Consider the following 14,822-nt stretch of genomic DNA (forward strand, 5'->3'; position numbering starts at 1 on the left):
TCACAATTCACAGCACTCTCGATTCCCATTTGGGGAGCTCCCTGGGGTCTCGCTCTTTCTGTCGCCGCCGCCGCCGCCCACCGGGGCTCAATTGTTCTCTCTCCTCTCTATGTACGGGCGGATAAAGATGGACGAGACCTGTGCCCACTGTTCAGTGGCTCTCGGGCAGTGCACCGCAAGGCACAGGGGATCCCTAGCTCCAGTGGGTATACAGGCAGCCCACGCGAAAGAGCGGCAGCACAGCAGGAAACGCGCGCCTTCGGGGGGTAAAGAGGCAGTTTACCAGGTGACTTTTCATCGCCTTGCCTTACTGTGTGGCATGGCCAAGGGGGGAGGGGAGAGGATCCAATGATACAAGACATCCACCAACGGATCAGAATGGGACGGCTTTTTGGCAGGGATGTTCCGCTTCAGGCGGGCCCGGCTTGGGCCTAGGTTCCTCTAGGTTCCAGCATTGGTCAAGACCTCTCACAATGCTGGTCCAGAGTCCTGTGCCTCTGTTCTTTCTGTTCAGTCCAGGCTTGTGTGCTTGTCAGGTCCGAGCAGGCTGGCAGGCTGCTTGCAAAATGGGAATTGGCATGGCTTTGCTGACAAAAGGGCATTTGATCCGGCGATTGGTGCTCTTTTCCCCGACGATTTTCCACGCCTCGCAAATTCCCCCATTCACCACAGCTAACGTTATTCCATTGGGTCATTGGCTTTGCAAGTCACTCGAGGTACCTATCTCGATTCTTCTATGCATAAGGTACGCATCCTGTCCCGTCTGTCCACACCACCTTCAAAACCAGAGGGAGAGTACCGGTATATCACTCGTCAACTCTATCTCAAGTGCCCTCTTCCCAACCGTTGATGCCTTTACCTTCTGTTCCAGTTTCTTTCTCTCCCTTTTGGCTTCAGAGCGTTCTGGTTCTTATTCATGCGTTCTCATCCCTCCGGCCAGTGTCGACGACGAAGGCAGGATAAATAAAACGCACAACATGGGCTTTGGTACTGACTACTGAGCGCAAGCCCAATGCACTGTCAAGAGCCAAGATAACACCGGCGCCAGCTCGAGATACGAAAGCCTCACCGGCAATTACATGCCAGAGCCCCAGCTCTCACAACAATGTTTCCCACGACAACAGCCGTCAATCTTCTACCTCAGTCTCTGATTCACCCTCTCTTTTCTAGTTTTTGCGTCCTCACGAGGAAGTCCCCGACGTTGACATGTTTTATATTTTTTCTCCCCCTTCGAGGGCTCGTGCAAAACACCCAGCATCAGACGAATATGCAGAAATGGGCACAGATGTCGGGGCAAATAAAAGCCTCATTGTGTTTGACCTCGCAGGCTATTCCACGTCTACCGCTGCAATTTTTGGACAGACGAGAGATGGAAAGAGGAAAATAATAAACCTTACACGAGCTTGTTTCTGAAATGTCTAATAAGACACTGTCACACTATCAACCCTCTTTTTTGCCAGACACGCTCCCATCAACCACACCCGTCGTGCAATCCCGCGCTAGCACTCCAGCCCCTCGTAACTTAGTACCCAGGCGGTGTTAGGTTACAACAGAGTACTTATGTCCCCCCTCAATCGGTCCATTTTCAGCCCTCCACACCACCACGACACAGCGCGGGTCAATGGCCGGCGATCCAGTCGTCTGGGGCACTAGAGAGGTTTCCCGCCTGCTTGTTAATCAACCATGGAACTCGACTCTACAGCCTTTGAGACAGAACTCGACCGAGCAGAGAAAAGTCGCGAGCATCCACGGCGGCGCCATCTCCCATCTCCACCTTCCGTACCTAGCTGGTGTGGTTGGCTTGTCACGTTCGCGTTCAGCGCTTTTCGACGAATCATTTCACAGTCTTCACCCAGTCTCTCACTTTTCCCTCTACATTGGCACCTGAGCCCGTCGGCCGCCCGTCGATTTACTAGGCGTGTAATGCTGCATGGGAAGTATTCTAGAACCGATCTTCAGGTTCTTTTTTCTTTTGGTGTAGGTGGTCCTCTCTCGGCTCTACCTAGGGATATCGTGCTATCCTATCTCGTCTGTTCCGATTGTTCGTTTCGCCCACCCGAAACCTCTGCAGAGAAGAAACTCGATTCAACTGATGCCCGGTAAGCCGGCCTACTTCCCGCCGCCCTGCTGAATCGAATGCCCTGAATGCGCAAGAGAGGAGGGCTGGGACGTGTTTCTTCCTGAACAGCGGCCCTCCCTGGATGCCGAGGTGTCACTCCACCTTCGCCTCCTCATGCAACGTTGAGCAATCTCCCCCACAAAACACCGCACATCCCCGCCGATGATGTAAGATGGAATACGACCAGACTTCGTCCCTGGCGCCTTTTTTTTCTGCTTCCCTTCCCTTCCTGCATCAGCCTGAACTATCTAATTTAGCAAGAGCCGCAATGCCAAGTCATCCCTTTCGAATGAATAATCATGCTCAGACACGCGACGACGACGACGACTCTCCCGGCCCATCCGCTACCCGTCAAGTGAGGCCTCGACAAATCATCCATGCTCGTCTGGGGAAGCGGGAGACCGCTCAACGGCCTTTCCAGTTGGCCGAACGAGTCCGTTGCACGACTTTCCAGGGGCCTTCTGAGCAGCGGATACCCCCGTTATCCTGAAGTTTCCGTCATCCCTAGGGAGGCGCAGTCGGTCAACCCTCATCCGAAACCATGCCATGAAGCTTGGTCCGCACAAGCATTGTCAGCGTGCTCGCCTCGCCGTTCAGTATCGTCTCAATGGTGTTGTCGTCGCCTCCAATAGCCGCCAGGACTCAGCCCATGATTCACGTCAACGGTTTGCTTGCGCCACAACCATCAGCCACGTCATGCTCCTTCGGCCACCTCCTCCATTGCGTCGTCGTCTTCCTCCTCGCTTGGCAGATTCTGGTCTCTGAGAAGCAAAAGATCCTTGAGTTTCCGCCTATTGTTGCGCCACGTGTACAAGTCCTCCTCCTTCTGATACTTGATTGACGGTGTGATTTGGTTGCCAGCCTTGTCAAAAAGGTAGTCAGGAAGCTTGGCCCCATCATCGGGATCGTATCGCTTGAACGACACTTGCGGCCCGTCCCCTACCTGCCAGGCGACTGGGAGCATGTGTAGATCCTCCACGTGAGATTTGAGGTCCGCCAGTGTGGGGAACTCGTGAGGCGGCTGCTTTTGGGCGCATTTGGCCCATCGACATCCAGCTGCTACCGTTTTGGTATGAACAATCGACACATGCTTTTGCAGAGTCGCAAAATTGTGAAGCTCGGCCTTGCAACCCTCCCACTCGCAGATGTACGTGTTGAAGTGTGGGTTTAGACTCTTGTAGATCTCTCGCGGCTTGGGTGAAGCTGCTTTTGGCGGTCGACCTCGCCGCTTTCCCGCGTAAAGGGCGCCTGTCTTGGGCCTATCTGGCCGCAGTTTTCTTGGCCCTGCCTCACCGGCCTCCTGTAGGGCTTTCTTGCCCGTCAGATTCGGTCGAAAACCCTTTGGCCGGCCGCGCTTGCGAGGCTGCAGTGGAGGAGTCGCCGCCCCTGGTGAAGTTACCTCTAACTCTGGCTCATCTGCGACGGCTTCTGGTAAGGCTGGCTTGGCGAGGCTCACGCCTACTTTTGCCTGAGCTGCTAGTCTTCTGAACTGGGGTGATAGGTCCGATATCACCAGGTCGTCTGCGTCGTCCTCGACTGTCCTCATGGGGGTCGTTCCTGTACGTTTTCTAGGACTCGATGGAAGAACCACGGCGAACGAGGAGGACCGTGGCGCTGGCTGAGCTGTTGATGTCCTCGGCTTTGTCTGAGCGGCTGAAGTAGAAGTCTGTGGCATGCTGCTGCCTGGTCGGCCGAAAAACTTATCCAAGGTGCGCTGTCGTGGGATAGACGGATTAGTTGGGCCCTGTGAGGTGGACTCATCCTTGGTGCTTGAGTTTGTGGGAAATAGTGGTGGCATGGTGAATTTACTCAAATCGACGAGTCCTAGCTGAACAGTTCTCTTTGAGCATGCTGGTGAGTGAGATTTAATCGGTTCTCAAAGTGTGTAGTCGTGATGAGTTGTGATGACTTGTCGTGAGGTTTGCTGCGTGGGTGATCTATGCAAAACCAACCTAGTGTTGTATTGTTGAGTATGAGCAGTGCGAGGCACTCGAGAGATCGGCCGGGGATATTGCAAAGGCCGATCTTTGAGGTCGAAAAGATGAGGTAGCGACGCGTTGATAGGTTGCAGGCGCGACTGCAGTCGACTGCAGTTGAGGGAACTTGGGGAAGGAACTGGCAATTAGCGGGGCCTTCCCGTTTAGGGCGGTTCGCACCGCAGGCAAGGGTGACTGCCACACTTGCCTCAAGGCGTAGGTCCCCGATGTCACTCCTTCTCACTTATTGTCTCTATCTTACTTTAAGATTGTCATCACATTGAAAGACTTGAGCACCTTTTCTCGCTAATTGTAGTGGTACCAATGGCTTTTCGTGATGGAGAAGTCGCAAACAGGTCATGATGCTGACGAAGCCATATCTCCCACCGGCCCGGTACAATTGACACTCGATGTATCTGGGTACATTGGAGGATATGGAGTCTACTTCGTGTCAGTAATGAATGAGATAAAGTCGATAACGACACAAGGCTGTGAATGCGTAGGCTGACCTGTCAATTGCACGACACATAGCTCGACAGCGTTTGATTAATGATCTTTTTTCGCCATTTCTAAAGCGCTTTGCTAATCGATTCCTTGATGGTCGTTCCCTCGCACCTCGCACCGGGTCGGAGGCCGTAATTGGAGCTTGCCGGAGAGGGGTCATTAATAATCGGGCATCCCGTTCGGCCCTCCGCAAATGCCGTCATGAATCCGAGCAATGGTCTAATCTCACAATGCCGGGCCGACCACATGCAAGTCTCAATAAGACATAAAGCCACTGAACCCCTCATCTGCTCGCCGCGTATCAATCGCATTTCAAAGCATCTCAGTTTCACTTCATAATTCCTAATAAAACTTGAAAACAACACACCAAAATAAACGGTATCCCAAAACGTCTGATTAAACATGGCCTCCAAATCATTCTACGCAATCATCTCCGGAGCGGGTTCCGGCACTGGTCAGAACGCACTCCTACAATAGCGTACCGTTAAGACAGTCGAGACTAACGCAACAGCAGGCCGCGCAGCAGCCGTCCGTTTCTCAAAGGCGTACCCAGTCGTGCTCCTCGCCCGCAAGCCAGAGAGCTACAACGCCATCGTGGACGAGATCAAGCAGGCCGGTGGCCAAGCCTTCGGCATCACGGCCGATGCCACAGACGAGGCCGCCGTCAACGCTGCCTTTGAGACGATCAAGAAGGAGCTCCCCGGAAGCAAGCTCGCTGCCGCCATCTACAATGTCAACGCCGGCTTTTCCCGCAAGCCGTTCCTCGAGCTTAAGCGAGAGGAGCTTGATGTCAGTCTCGATGCTGCGCCGTACGTGAGACATCGTTTACTGGGTCTTCTGGAAGAGGCGACTGACACGCACGGTATATAGTAAGGGGTTCTTCACATTCGCGCAAAAGACGCTTCCCCTGTTGCTCGAGTCGGTGTCCGACTCCCCTCACCCGCCGTCTTTGATCATCACTGGAGCCACGGCATCCATCAAAGGTTTGTCTCCAGAGTGGGGATGAGCTGAAAGATGACTGACCTTCTTCCGCAGGCAGCGCATTGTTTGGAGGGTTTGCGGCAGGCAAATTCGCCCTCCGCGCCTTAGGCCAATCTCTAGCACGCGAGTTCGGTCCGAAGGGGGTCCATGTGGCACACGCCATCATCGACGGAGGCATTGATACCCCGTGGGGTAAGGCCTACGTTGCCAACGATGGCGCAGAAGATGGCAAGATTTCACCGGACGCTGTAAGTGATTTTCAAACCCCTGAAGCAGACATGTTGCTAACAACATCAAGATTGCTGATGCCTACTGGTACCTGCACACGCAACACCGCTCCGCGTTCAGTCAGGAAATTGACATCAGACCGTACGTGGAAAAGTTCTGAGCAATCAAGCGGCACTGGAGACGTTGAGATAGATCCACGTCATGATTGAATGTAACCACCAGTAATCTCTAGCCTCTCTCTAAGTAGCCAAAGATCCTCAATATATCCCCATTGGTAGTCTCACGAGTACTCAACTTAGGAAGTTGATGTGCACGTTACGTACGTAGTCATACTTCATTGATTTTAGGTGTGAGAGTAGACGGATCTGCCACCGTGGTTTGGCGTAGCATGGGCACGGCCGCCGGATGAACCTGGTCTTCCAGGTGCTCGGAATCGGCCTGTTTCGTGGTGATGCTCGCAACCTCGGGCGCATACAAGAAGGCTTCTCCTCTGTTAGGAAGCTCAAGATCCGGACGCCTCGGCAGCTACCGGTTCTGGTACCACTGGTGGAACAGGGCCACCGTTGATGGCAGCCAAACGTTCCTCTTCCCTCTTCTCGCGAAGAGCAGCGGTCTCGGCACGCAGCTTCTCCAAGTTCCACATTCCATCGTCTTCTTCATCATCGTCGTCCTCCTCCTCATCGTCCTCGGTTGTGCGCCAGTTGCCACTTTCGAACAGGGCACGACCAGTTGCTTCCTTGGCCTTCTTGGCCTGCTCCTCGGCCGCCTTCTTGTCCAGACGCTCCTTCTTCCATTTGGCGAATGACTCCGGCGTGACCGGTGTGAGGGTGCCGGTAAGTTTGTGTCGCTCTGACTCGAGGAAGTCTTCCAAGGTGAGGGTCTTGAGAGGTGACTTGTCCATGAGAGCCTTTTCAGCTGCTCTCTGCTCCTTGGTCTTCAAAATGAATCTGTGGCAATGTTAGCATGATAATGACCGCTGGACTGATGTCACTTACCCTGGTGGAAGAGCATGCTTGTATTTGCACTTGTCGCCGCCATTTGGACAGATCCAGAACCATCCGTATTTGCCGTCCTCGATGGCCTCGACGAAGAACTTGCAGACCTTGTCAGTTGTGGTCTGTTGGTTGCCCTTCTTGGAAAGAACGACAGAGCGAAGCTTCTCCTCGTCCCAGTCGGCAGAAGTCTCGGCCTTCTTCTTCTCCTCCTCTTCCTTGCGGGTATCCGTGTACAGGTTCTTCTTTGACGTTTTGCGTTCGTCTTCGAGGTTGTGAGAGAACTTGCACTTCTTGCCTTTCTCACAGTTGCCCTTCTTGTAAAAGTTGCAGACAACTGTCTTGGGGTCGACACCGAACGGGACTTTTTGAATCTGTGCGGGCTTGTTCAGAAGCATGTCGGTCTCCCTCTTGGCTTCCTCCGCCGCCTTCTTCTCGCGCTCTCTCGCCTCCTTCTCTGCCTGCTTGCGCTTCTCTTCGGCACTGCCACCATTCCTCATCGAAGACGCCATTTGGGCAATCTGCTTCTGGGCCGCGCCACCCTTCTTGTTTTTCATGCCGAAGGTCTTGTCCTCGACCTTGACGGCCTTCTTGGCCGGCTTGTCCACTTTCTTGGGAGGCATCTTGGCGGGGTATTCGGTTTCTGGAGACGAGAAAAGGTTGGTGGGCAGAAGCAAAAGTCTTCTGCTACGACTGAGTAACCGCTTCTGGCGGGATTAGTTTGGTTCGTGTTGTTGTGGGATGTCGACAAACAGGTCGATAGGGTCCGCTCAGATCGACGTAACGCAAAAAGTCATCACTGCAAATCCAAGAAGAGTGGGAGCGCCGTGGATGAAGTCAGAAGTTCAAGGCACGGTGGGCGGGTCACGTGAAGGGCTTACATTGGTGGGGGCGGAGCGTCACAGCAGATTTGACCGGGGGGTGCGGTACTGAAGTGGAGGACCGACTCGAGCACCAAGTCACTCTTAGCGTGGCCGGTCTAAACGTGGACAGCAGCTCCAGTGGTCTAGTTGTCCGTTTGGTTACCCATTGCCATCCTCATCTCAAGCTCCATGTGCGCCGCGCCAGCAAGTCCAAACAGCTCACCTTGACGAACAACTTCAACTCCTTCCATTGATTGTTGGAAGAAAGACACTCACTGTACGTTCAAGTCATTGTTTTCTTCTATTGCAGTATTGGTACGGAAAACTGACGCTCAAACGCCGAAGTCCCCTCGAAGATCCTCCTTGCACATCACCCAAAAGCATCGCCGCGCAAACGATCCCGAGCCCATCATGATTTCCGACAACGATCTCTACCGCCTTGCGATCTTCCTTGGCTCTGCCGCCATGGTTCTCATTATCTTCTACCACTATGTAGAAGTCAACAATGAAGAGGAAAAGCCCGAGAAGGCTGTACGACCCGCGAAGTCCGCCAAAGCAGCGTCCTAGAAGGCCACAAAACGGCGCAAGTGAGATAGTCAGGTGCCATGGGATATCCGCTGTAAGATACATATGGCGAGAGGTATTTGGGAATTCTGCGACTGCCCTGAGACGAACGAGACGCGAGGCTTGGGGCGACATATTAGCGATGAGAGAGGGCATTGATGTCAGTGTCTGAGGGGACAGGTGATATCGAATACGGTCTTTCAGGGGGTTGACAACGAAACGTTCCTCCCTTGAGAGAACACAGAGCTTCGAAAGTTAATGCAGTCAAAGAAGCAAACACTAGGGGCATCGACAAGCTCTTGCCCTCCAAAATCGAAACATTAGAGCATCACCATTGAGACGATACCTTAGTCTAATCTGGCTCAGCGCTGCATACACGTGATGAACATCGACTTTGTGCGCAAAATCCCACGGCACAACCTCCATACTGCGGTCTTGCAATGCCATTGACAGACACCGAGGTCCATGATCTTGAACTCCCCTACCTTCGTATTCTCTGCGTAAATGCTGTGGATGCCTCATGACGGTAGGCCATGCTACAGCCTACTCAAACTATTGGCTGTGGCGCTGACCAAATCTTGAGAATCAATCGTACTATCCAGTGATACCAGGGCCTGTTGGTTTATGGCCTGCTGCCTCAATTGCCCCAATTCTTGCTTCGGCAAGTTATATCTTTCGATAAGGCGCATTGAACTCAGCGCCAAAGAGATGGAAAGGAGACCTGACCAGCTGCTTCCCGAAATGGAACAATTGGAAGGCGCAAACAGGGGATGTGTGGCTGAGGAGGCAGCAGCTCTGGCGGATCCTTCTCGGCCCAAAGAGGACTAGTGAGACCAATCAACTTCCCGCTGTCAACGGGGTCCTCAGGCCCCCCTTGTTTTGGTCAGGCGCGCCGCAGCCTGCCGCTCCGCTGGCACCAACACCTTGCCCCGTCTCCTTTCCCATTTCGCCTTCACCCGCCCATTCCATTGATCTCGTTACCTTTCTTCTTCCCAAAGACAAACCTCCCCGTCCAACATCAAAAAGACCCCTCGGCCTCCCGACCAAAGTTTTCCTTCTTCAGCTGCATCCTCAAATTTTTGCGCAGCTCCTGTATTCTCTACCTCTTCCTTCAGACCGACCACTCCTCGCGCGCAAGCTTCTACGCGTCAGAGTTTGATTCTTCATCACATCAGCACTTCGTTTCGCATCACGCTCTTCACGACCTAATAATACTTGAAGAGACCCATCGACCAGCTGCTTTCTCATCGCAGCATTATCGCAAGCACATTTTCCTATCAAACAAATCCAACACCACAGTCATCATGTCTGGAAAGCTTGACCAGTCTCTCGATGAGATTCTCTCGACCCAACGCCGTTCTGCCGGCGGACCCGGCCGTCGCTCTCAGCGTCGATCCACCGGTGGTCGCCCTGCGGCCGCTGCCCCTGTCGGCGGTGTTCAGAAGACATCGCGACCTGCGCGCGGCGCCGCCGCCAACAAGCCTAATGCCGCCAAGCCTGCGCAAGGCTCTGGTGACAGCAAGGTCATCGTGAGCAACCTGGTAAGTTACTTTCCTCCCTCCGTCAATCCTGGCGCAAGCTAACACATACGAAGCCCAAGGATGTCAACGAGCAACAGATCAAGGTATGTTGCCGATAAGGCTCTTCAGCCCTCGGACTTGGTTCGACATGTTATTTCTCGCCTGCTCTCCTTCCCAGCCGGCGTCGTAGCGATATCAAATCCACTGTGGCCATTGCCGCTTCCCAAACGGAATCCGTCAAGACACCGCCAAGACTCCTTCCTCGATATCTGCGATCCTGAGATACGGCGCAGAGCTCATCAGAAGTTGAGCACGTCCCTGTCGCGCGAACACAGTCCAAATTTGAGGTAGCCTGGTCAGCACCCAAGAAATTGGTACAGCCGACTGAAAATATGGGACGTTGGCTGTCTTCGACGGATATCCACAAGACCAACTTGGTCTGGCACCGCTCATCAGCATGATGATGCAATATGAAGCCCTTTCCGGCGAGCAAAGCAGTGAGCAACGTCGCAGCACAGGCCAGGACGGCTTCGATACATAGCTTCGCTGCTATCGATTCGCGAACCTACAATGACGGATGGCCTTTCAGCGGGGTTTCGGGGCATAGTACATACACATGGCTATTTGGGTCTGAAACTGGTGTTACGGCCATGTGTTACGACGTTCCCCCACAGCAGCTGTTACGACTTGGGGTGATACCCTCCGACTTGATGGCAACTGAACACGAGGCAGCCATGGCTTCAACTGGGGCTTCTTTGGGGATGGACGCTGACGTGCGTACTAACGCTCACTGCTCTGCTCGCTGCCAACCTCCTGTGCTCCGGTCGACTATTGGATTTCTGCCGATTCCTTGCCCCTCGTGCGGCTCGGGTTCGGACGACGCTCGTGATTGAAACATCAACGCTTACGGATAACTAACATCGACTTTCCCTTCAGGAGTACTTTCTCACATCAGTTGGACCCATCAAGAGAGTTGACATCTCTTACGGACCCAACTCTGTTAGCCGCGGCATTGCCAACATCACATTCCGCGAGGCGGATGGCGCTAGCAAGGCCTTCCAGAAGCTGAACGGTCTTCTCGTTGACAACCGCCCGATCAAGGTAAGCTTCTCGAATCATACCCTTTCATGTACACTCTAACGGGGACTAGATTGAGATCGTTGTTGGCGCTTCTCAGGCAGCCAACGTCATCCCTCCTGCCAAGAAGACTCTTGCTGAGCGCACCACGTAAGCAAAATCTCTTTGAGATACTGAAATACATATTAACAAGAAAACAGACAACCCAAGGCTCAGCCCAAGTCTGCTGCCAACAACAAGCGCAACAACAACAGCAACAACGCGAACGCCGGCAAGGGTGGCCCTGCCGCTGCTGGCACTGGTGGCAAGAAGCCCCGTGCCAAGCGCACCGGCCGTCCTGCAAAGAAGACGGCCGAGGAGCTTGACTCCGAGATGGCCGATTACTTCGAGTCTGGTGCCAACCCCAATGAGAACGCCGCTGCCCCCGCACCTGCCCCCGCAGCCACTAACGGCGACGCTGCTATGGAGGATGAGATCATGTAAACGGTACAAAGCTACTACAGACTCATTCACATATCGCTGGGCACTGAGGAGGTCAAAGTGGCACATTGTGTGGGGGGCTCCCTTCAACTTTCCTTATGCGCGCGACTCCGAAACTCTCAAACAGATTGCTGGAAGGAGAGAAGACACGGAGGTTACGGGATTATGGCTTTGGTTTCGACATGTTTTGGTTTCTTTCAAGCTCTCAGACTGCCTCCCTCGGCCTTCCGGCAATTATTCCCAAACATTACAAAAACACCAACCACGGCTTCATTGAGCCGGAACACCACATCACCCATCTGCTTCGCCCAAATTATAGCAGGGCATGTATTATAGCGATGCTCAAGTCGGACAGACTCTAATACACAAAGCGCCGAGCCCCCAACTTGAGATTCAATAACGCAACGTGAAGTTCTTCGTGATTAATTAGTGTCTGAGCAAATCATTCAGTTATTTAGCAAGAAGAAGAGGGGGGGGGGGGGGCAGACAGGTTGCGGTCAGGCATGCGGAGACCTTTAATGATGTAGATAAAGGAACACAGCTGATCTCTCAAATCGATTCACCAACCCATGATCTTGAAGTAGGTTTCCCGGCTTCACAGACGCAAAAATTCGATCCTAGACATCTTCTCGTACACCGAGCGCCTACAGACAGACAGACCACGAACCGCGTTTGCTAGTAAGTAACGTCCACGGTGGGGTTCGAAAGAATGCTCAGAGAATCATGATATCCATTCGCTAAATGCCTACCACACCTTGAGTTCTCGTCTTAAATAAGTAGAAACCAATCCCACAGATCACGTGTCGTCTTTTCTTTTGGTCTTTTGATTCGAAAAAGTACATTCATAGTCGTTAGTCTAGAGCGGTATCCACGGGCGTTGCAGCCAAGATTGCTGGCCTAAGTGCCGGGAAAGTCGTCTCGGGGTGCGTGATAAAGGAAGAGATTGCTTATTTCGCAGCAGCCTTGTCAGCAGCAGGTGCGGCCTTGCCGTCGTCCTCCTCGCCCTCCAAGGCAGGCATGTCATCGTCATCCTCATCATCTTCCTCGTCCTCCATATCTCCCAAGCCTTCCATACCCGGTGCGCCGCCGCCGCCAAGCTTGGAGAAGTCGATGCCGCCGAAGTCGCCGCCGCCGGGGCCACCCATACCAGGCATGCCACCTAGTGAACGAACGTGTTAGTCTTTGCAACTGGAAAGGCTCTATTGCACCGTAATCCACCATGGCGGGGTGTTGAGTTGCAAGGGAGTTTGTAAATCACGTACCCATACCGCCGAACTGAGAGAAATCCTCCTCGGCAGCCTCATCCTGCTCGTCCTCATCGACCCACTTGTCAAAGTCGGTCTTCAGGAAGTGGACCTTCTTGGCCTCCTTGAGCAGGCGAGGCCAGTACTCCTCCTTGAGTTCCTTCTTCTGGAGCTTGAACTCGACATTCTTGCCGGTGTGGTTGACCTTGCTCTCAGCGGGGTCGATCTCAGCGTACAGCTCGAGGTCAACGGCATACGAGCGCTTCAGAGAGTCGGAGGTACCGCTGAAGGACAGGCCGGTAGGCTTCAGGTCGACCTTGAGACTGGACTTGGGAACATCGGGAACGGTGATCGTCAAGTAGACGAAGTTCTTGGAGGCGTCTGACGAGCTGGAGCGCTGGGCCCAGAGAACTGTGGGGGGGAGACCGGGTTAGCTTCGGCGCATGTTCCGACATGGGGGTTAAGGGCGTGACTTCAAAAATGAAGATAGCATGAGTTGCCGGCGGATGTATAAGTCGGCGATTGAATTCCTAGAACGCGCCAAATGGGAAGATGAGCTTGTACGTACCCTCAGGAGTTTGTGTGGTGGCAGACATTTTGCTGGTGGGAATTTGTCGAGCAGGGAGCTATGACGGGGGATGAGGGGTAGGTTGATTCACGCGAGGCGCAAAGGTGTCGCAAGGAGGCAATCGCGGTTGGCAAATTGACCTAGTGAGAAGGGGTATTATGTGTAGACGTTGTGCAGATATCGACAACGACTGTTGGAGTTGGAGGAGTTGAGAGTGTGTGGAAGAGAGAAGCTGGAGGGGGTTGTGAGGCTACAGGTTTGAAAAGGCTGGGCCCTTGGTTGGGGTGAGGCCGGGTGGGCTCCAGTTACCGCCTGGAGATCACGGGCAATTGTAGAAGGCGCTCGAATCCGAAAGATTTAGTAGTAACCCACACCAGGCAGGCGGCAGGATGCACAGAGCACCTACCTTACGGAGTACCTCGCAGCACTAACAGCTCCAGGCTGGCACTGGCACTGGGGGCCAACTGGTGCTGCCACCACCACTGGGCCGCTGCGGACCGGACCCTGGCAGGGCTGAACGCACTGTACACTTAGAAATCCCGCCTCCTTTCCCCCCCCTCCAAGTTCCCCTCCTCCCTCCCGTTCAGTCCAGGGCTGTTTATTTTTTTCCCTATTCTTCTTTTGGCGGTGCCAGGTACCTGGCCGAGCCTCTTTTCTGTCTTTCCAGTTGATACCAGGTACTTCTTTCCATGTGGGACTGTTGCCCCAGATGCGAGTACCTGTTTCCCTGTCTTCCCCTCTTTGCTGACGTTGGCTTCGCGGCCGAAAGAGCTTTCCAGCCCCCTGCAACCCCACGAAATAGGCGTAAGAAGCATTCTGAGTGGATAGATGTCGCTTGCCTGCAGCTCTTGGTGAGGCGCATCATGGCAGACGCATGCACACAACAAAATCGACCTGGAGCAGTCTGTTCCCTTGTGTCAACTAATGTAAGGCGATCTGGAATCTTTGATCTTCCGGCGAGACGAAAGTCTGTTCTTCATTCTGATTCCCAGGTCCCTCGGCGTCGGAGCTGTCATCCAACCGGGCCTGAGCATCCAACTACGGTACTTGACATCCATCTATGTATAAGGTAGGTAGGTAGCCAGCCACAACAGCGTAACTTCGTCCTGTCTTCCGACGCGGGTCAACTAAGGCAGGCAGTGAGATCATCGTGGGCCCTTGCCGATTTCTTATCCACCAGGGGTCTCATTTGCTGCAATACGGGCCGCCCGGAACGTGCGATTCGCCTACCTGTGTGATACTCACTGCCCGCACTCGGATTCCCAAACTGTCCGCTGGATGACACAGGGGCGAGCAGCTTCTCATTCGACTGAGAGACCTCTCATCCTGCCAATGGGTACCGATTGAATGGCTTTTAGATTTCAGGATGAACCAAAGGCTGCAGTCATTGACTCAAAATGTGTTTCTTGTTACTGCCAAGGTGCCAGTTCAGTCAGTCGAAGCTTTCCAGGCCCCCATCCAGCGTCAACCACCCACTCGCTTAATGCGGTACTCGTCAGATGCACTCCCTCCTTACTTGCACTCAGTTGATTAAGTGCATATCAATCACACTTTCCCCACGTGACGACTATCCCCCACTACAAGCCGTATCAGTCGATGCGGCAAGCAGGGAATGACGACACATCGCTTCCCAACCCAAGGCAGCGCTGATTGAACCTGGCAAACGACGAGGCTGGCGACAGCCTAACACAACGCGCTACGAAGAA

At 53.7% G+C, this 14,822-nt stretch overlaps 6 protein-coding genes across 6 annotated transcripts; 3 read left to right on the forward strand and 3 right to left on the reverse strand.

Annotated features, from left to right (window-relative positions):
• Nucleotides 1-2,813: 2,813 nt before the first annotated feature.
• Nucleotides 2,814-3,917, reverse strand: CABS01_14829 (uncharacterized protein; the record flags this gene model as incomplete). Its single annotated transcript, XM_060548167.1, has 1 exon — nt 2,814-3,917. The coding sequence occupies one exon, from the start codon at nt 3,915-3,917 to the stop codon at nt 2,814-2,816; it is 1,104 nt and encodes a 367-aa protein (XP_060392931.1).
• Nucleotides 3,918-5,001: 1,084 nt separating this feature from the next.
• CABS01_14830 (short-chain dehydrogenase) lies at nt 5,002-5,968 on the forward strand (the record flags this gene model as incomplete). Its single annotated transcript, XM_060548168.1, has 5 exons — nt 5,002-5,053; nt 5,114-5,408; nt 5,470-5,582; nt 5,635-5,828; nt 5,879-5,968. 5 exons carry the CDS (start codon nt 5,002-5,004, stop codon nt 5,966-5,968), a joined length of 744 nt encoding a protein of 247 aa, XP_060392932.1.
• Nucleotides 5,969-6,310: 342 nt separating this feature from the next.
• Nucleotides 6,311-7,423, reverse strand: CABS01_14831 (uncharacterized protein; the record flags this gene model as incomplete). Its single annotated transcript, XM_060548169.1, has 2 exons — nt 6,311-6,755; nt 6,804-7,423. The coding sequence occupies 2 exons, from the start codon at nt 7,421-7,423 to the stop codon at nt 6,311-6,313; spliced, it is 1,065 nt and encodes a 354-aa protein (XP_060392933.1).
• A 361-nt stretch (nt 7,424-7,784) lies between these two features.
• Nucleotides 7,785-8,230, forward strand: CABS01_14832 (oligosaccaryltransferase; the record flags this gene model as incomplete). Its single annotated transcript, XM_060548170.1, has 2 exons — nt 7,785-7,940; nt 8,006-8,230. Coding segments are annotated over 2 exons (381 nt in total), but the record flags the coding sequence as incomplete, so codon positions are not given.
• Nucleotides 8,231-9,531: 1,301 nt separating this feature from the next.
• CABS01_14833 (RNA recognition domain-containing protein) lies at nt 9,532-11,307 on the forward strand (the record flags this gene model as incomplete). Its single annotated transcript, XM_060548171.1, has 5 exons — nt 9,532-9,768; nt 9,822-9,851; nt 10,684-10,848; nt 10,898-10,974; nt 11,025-11,307. 5 exons carry the CDS (start codon nt 9,532-9,534, stop codon nt 11,305-11,307), a joined length of 792 nt encoding a protein of 263 aa, XP_060392935.1.
• Nucleotides 11,308-12,251: 944 nt separating this feature from the next.
• CABS01_14834 (Wos2) lies at nt 12,252-13,144 on the reverse strand (the record flags this gene model as incomplete). Its single annotated transcript, XM_060548172.1, has 3 exons — nt 12,252-12,463; nt 12,567-12,959; nt 13,117-13,144. The coding sequence occupies 3 exons, from the start codon at nt 13,142-13,144 to the stop codon at nt 12,252-12,254; spliced, it is 633 nt and encodes a 210-aa protein (XP_060392936.1).
• Between the last annotated feature and the right edge of the window lie 1,678 nt (nt 13,145-14,822).

The sequence above is a fragment of the Colletotrichum abscissum genome, assembly GCF_030869225.1.
Source record: "Colletotrichum abscissum strain IMI 504890 chromosome Unknown Scaffold_58.1, whole genome shotgun sequence".
Lineage (NCBI taxonomy): Eukaryota > Fungi > Ascomycota > Sordariomycetes > Glomerellales > Glomerellaceae > Colletotrichum > Colletotrichum abscissum.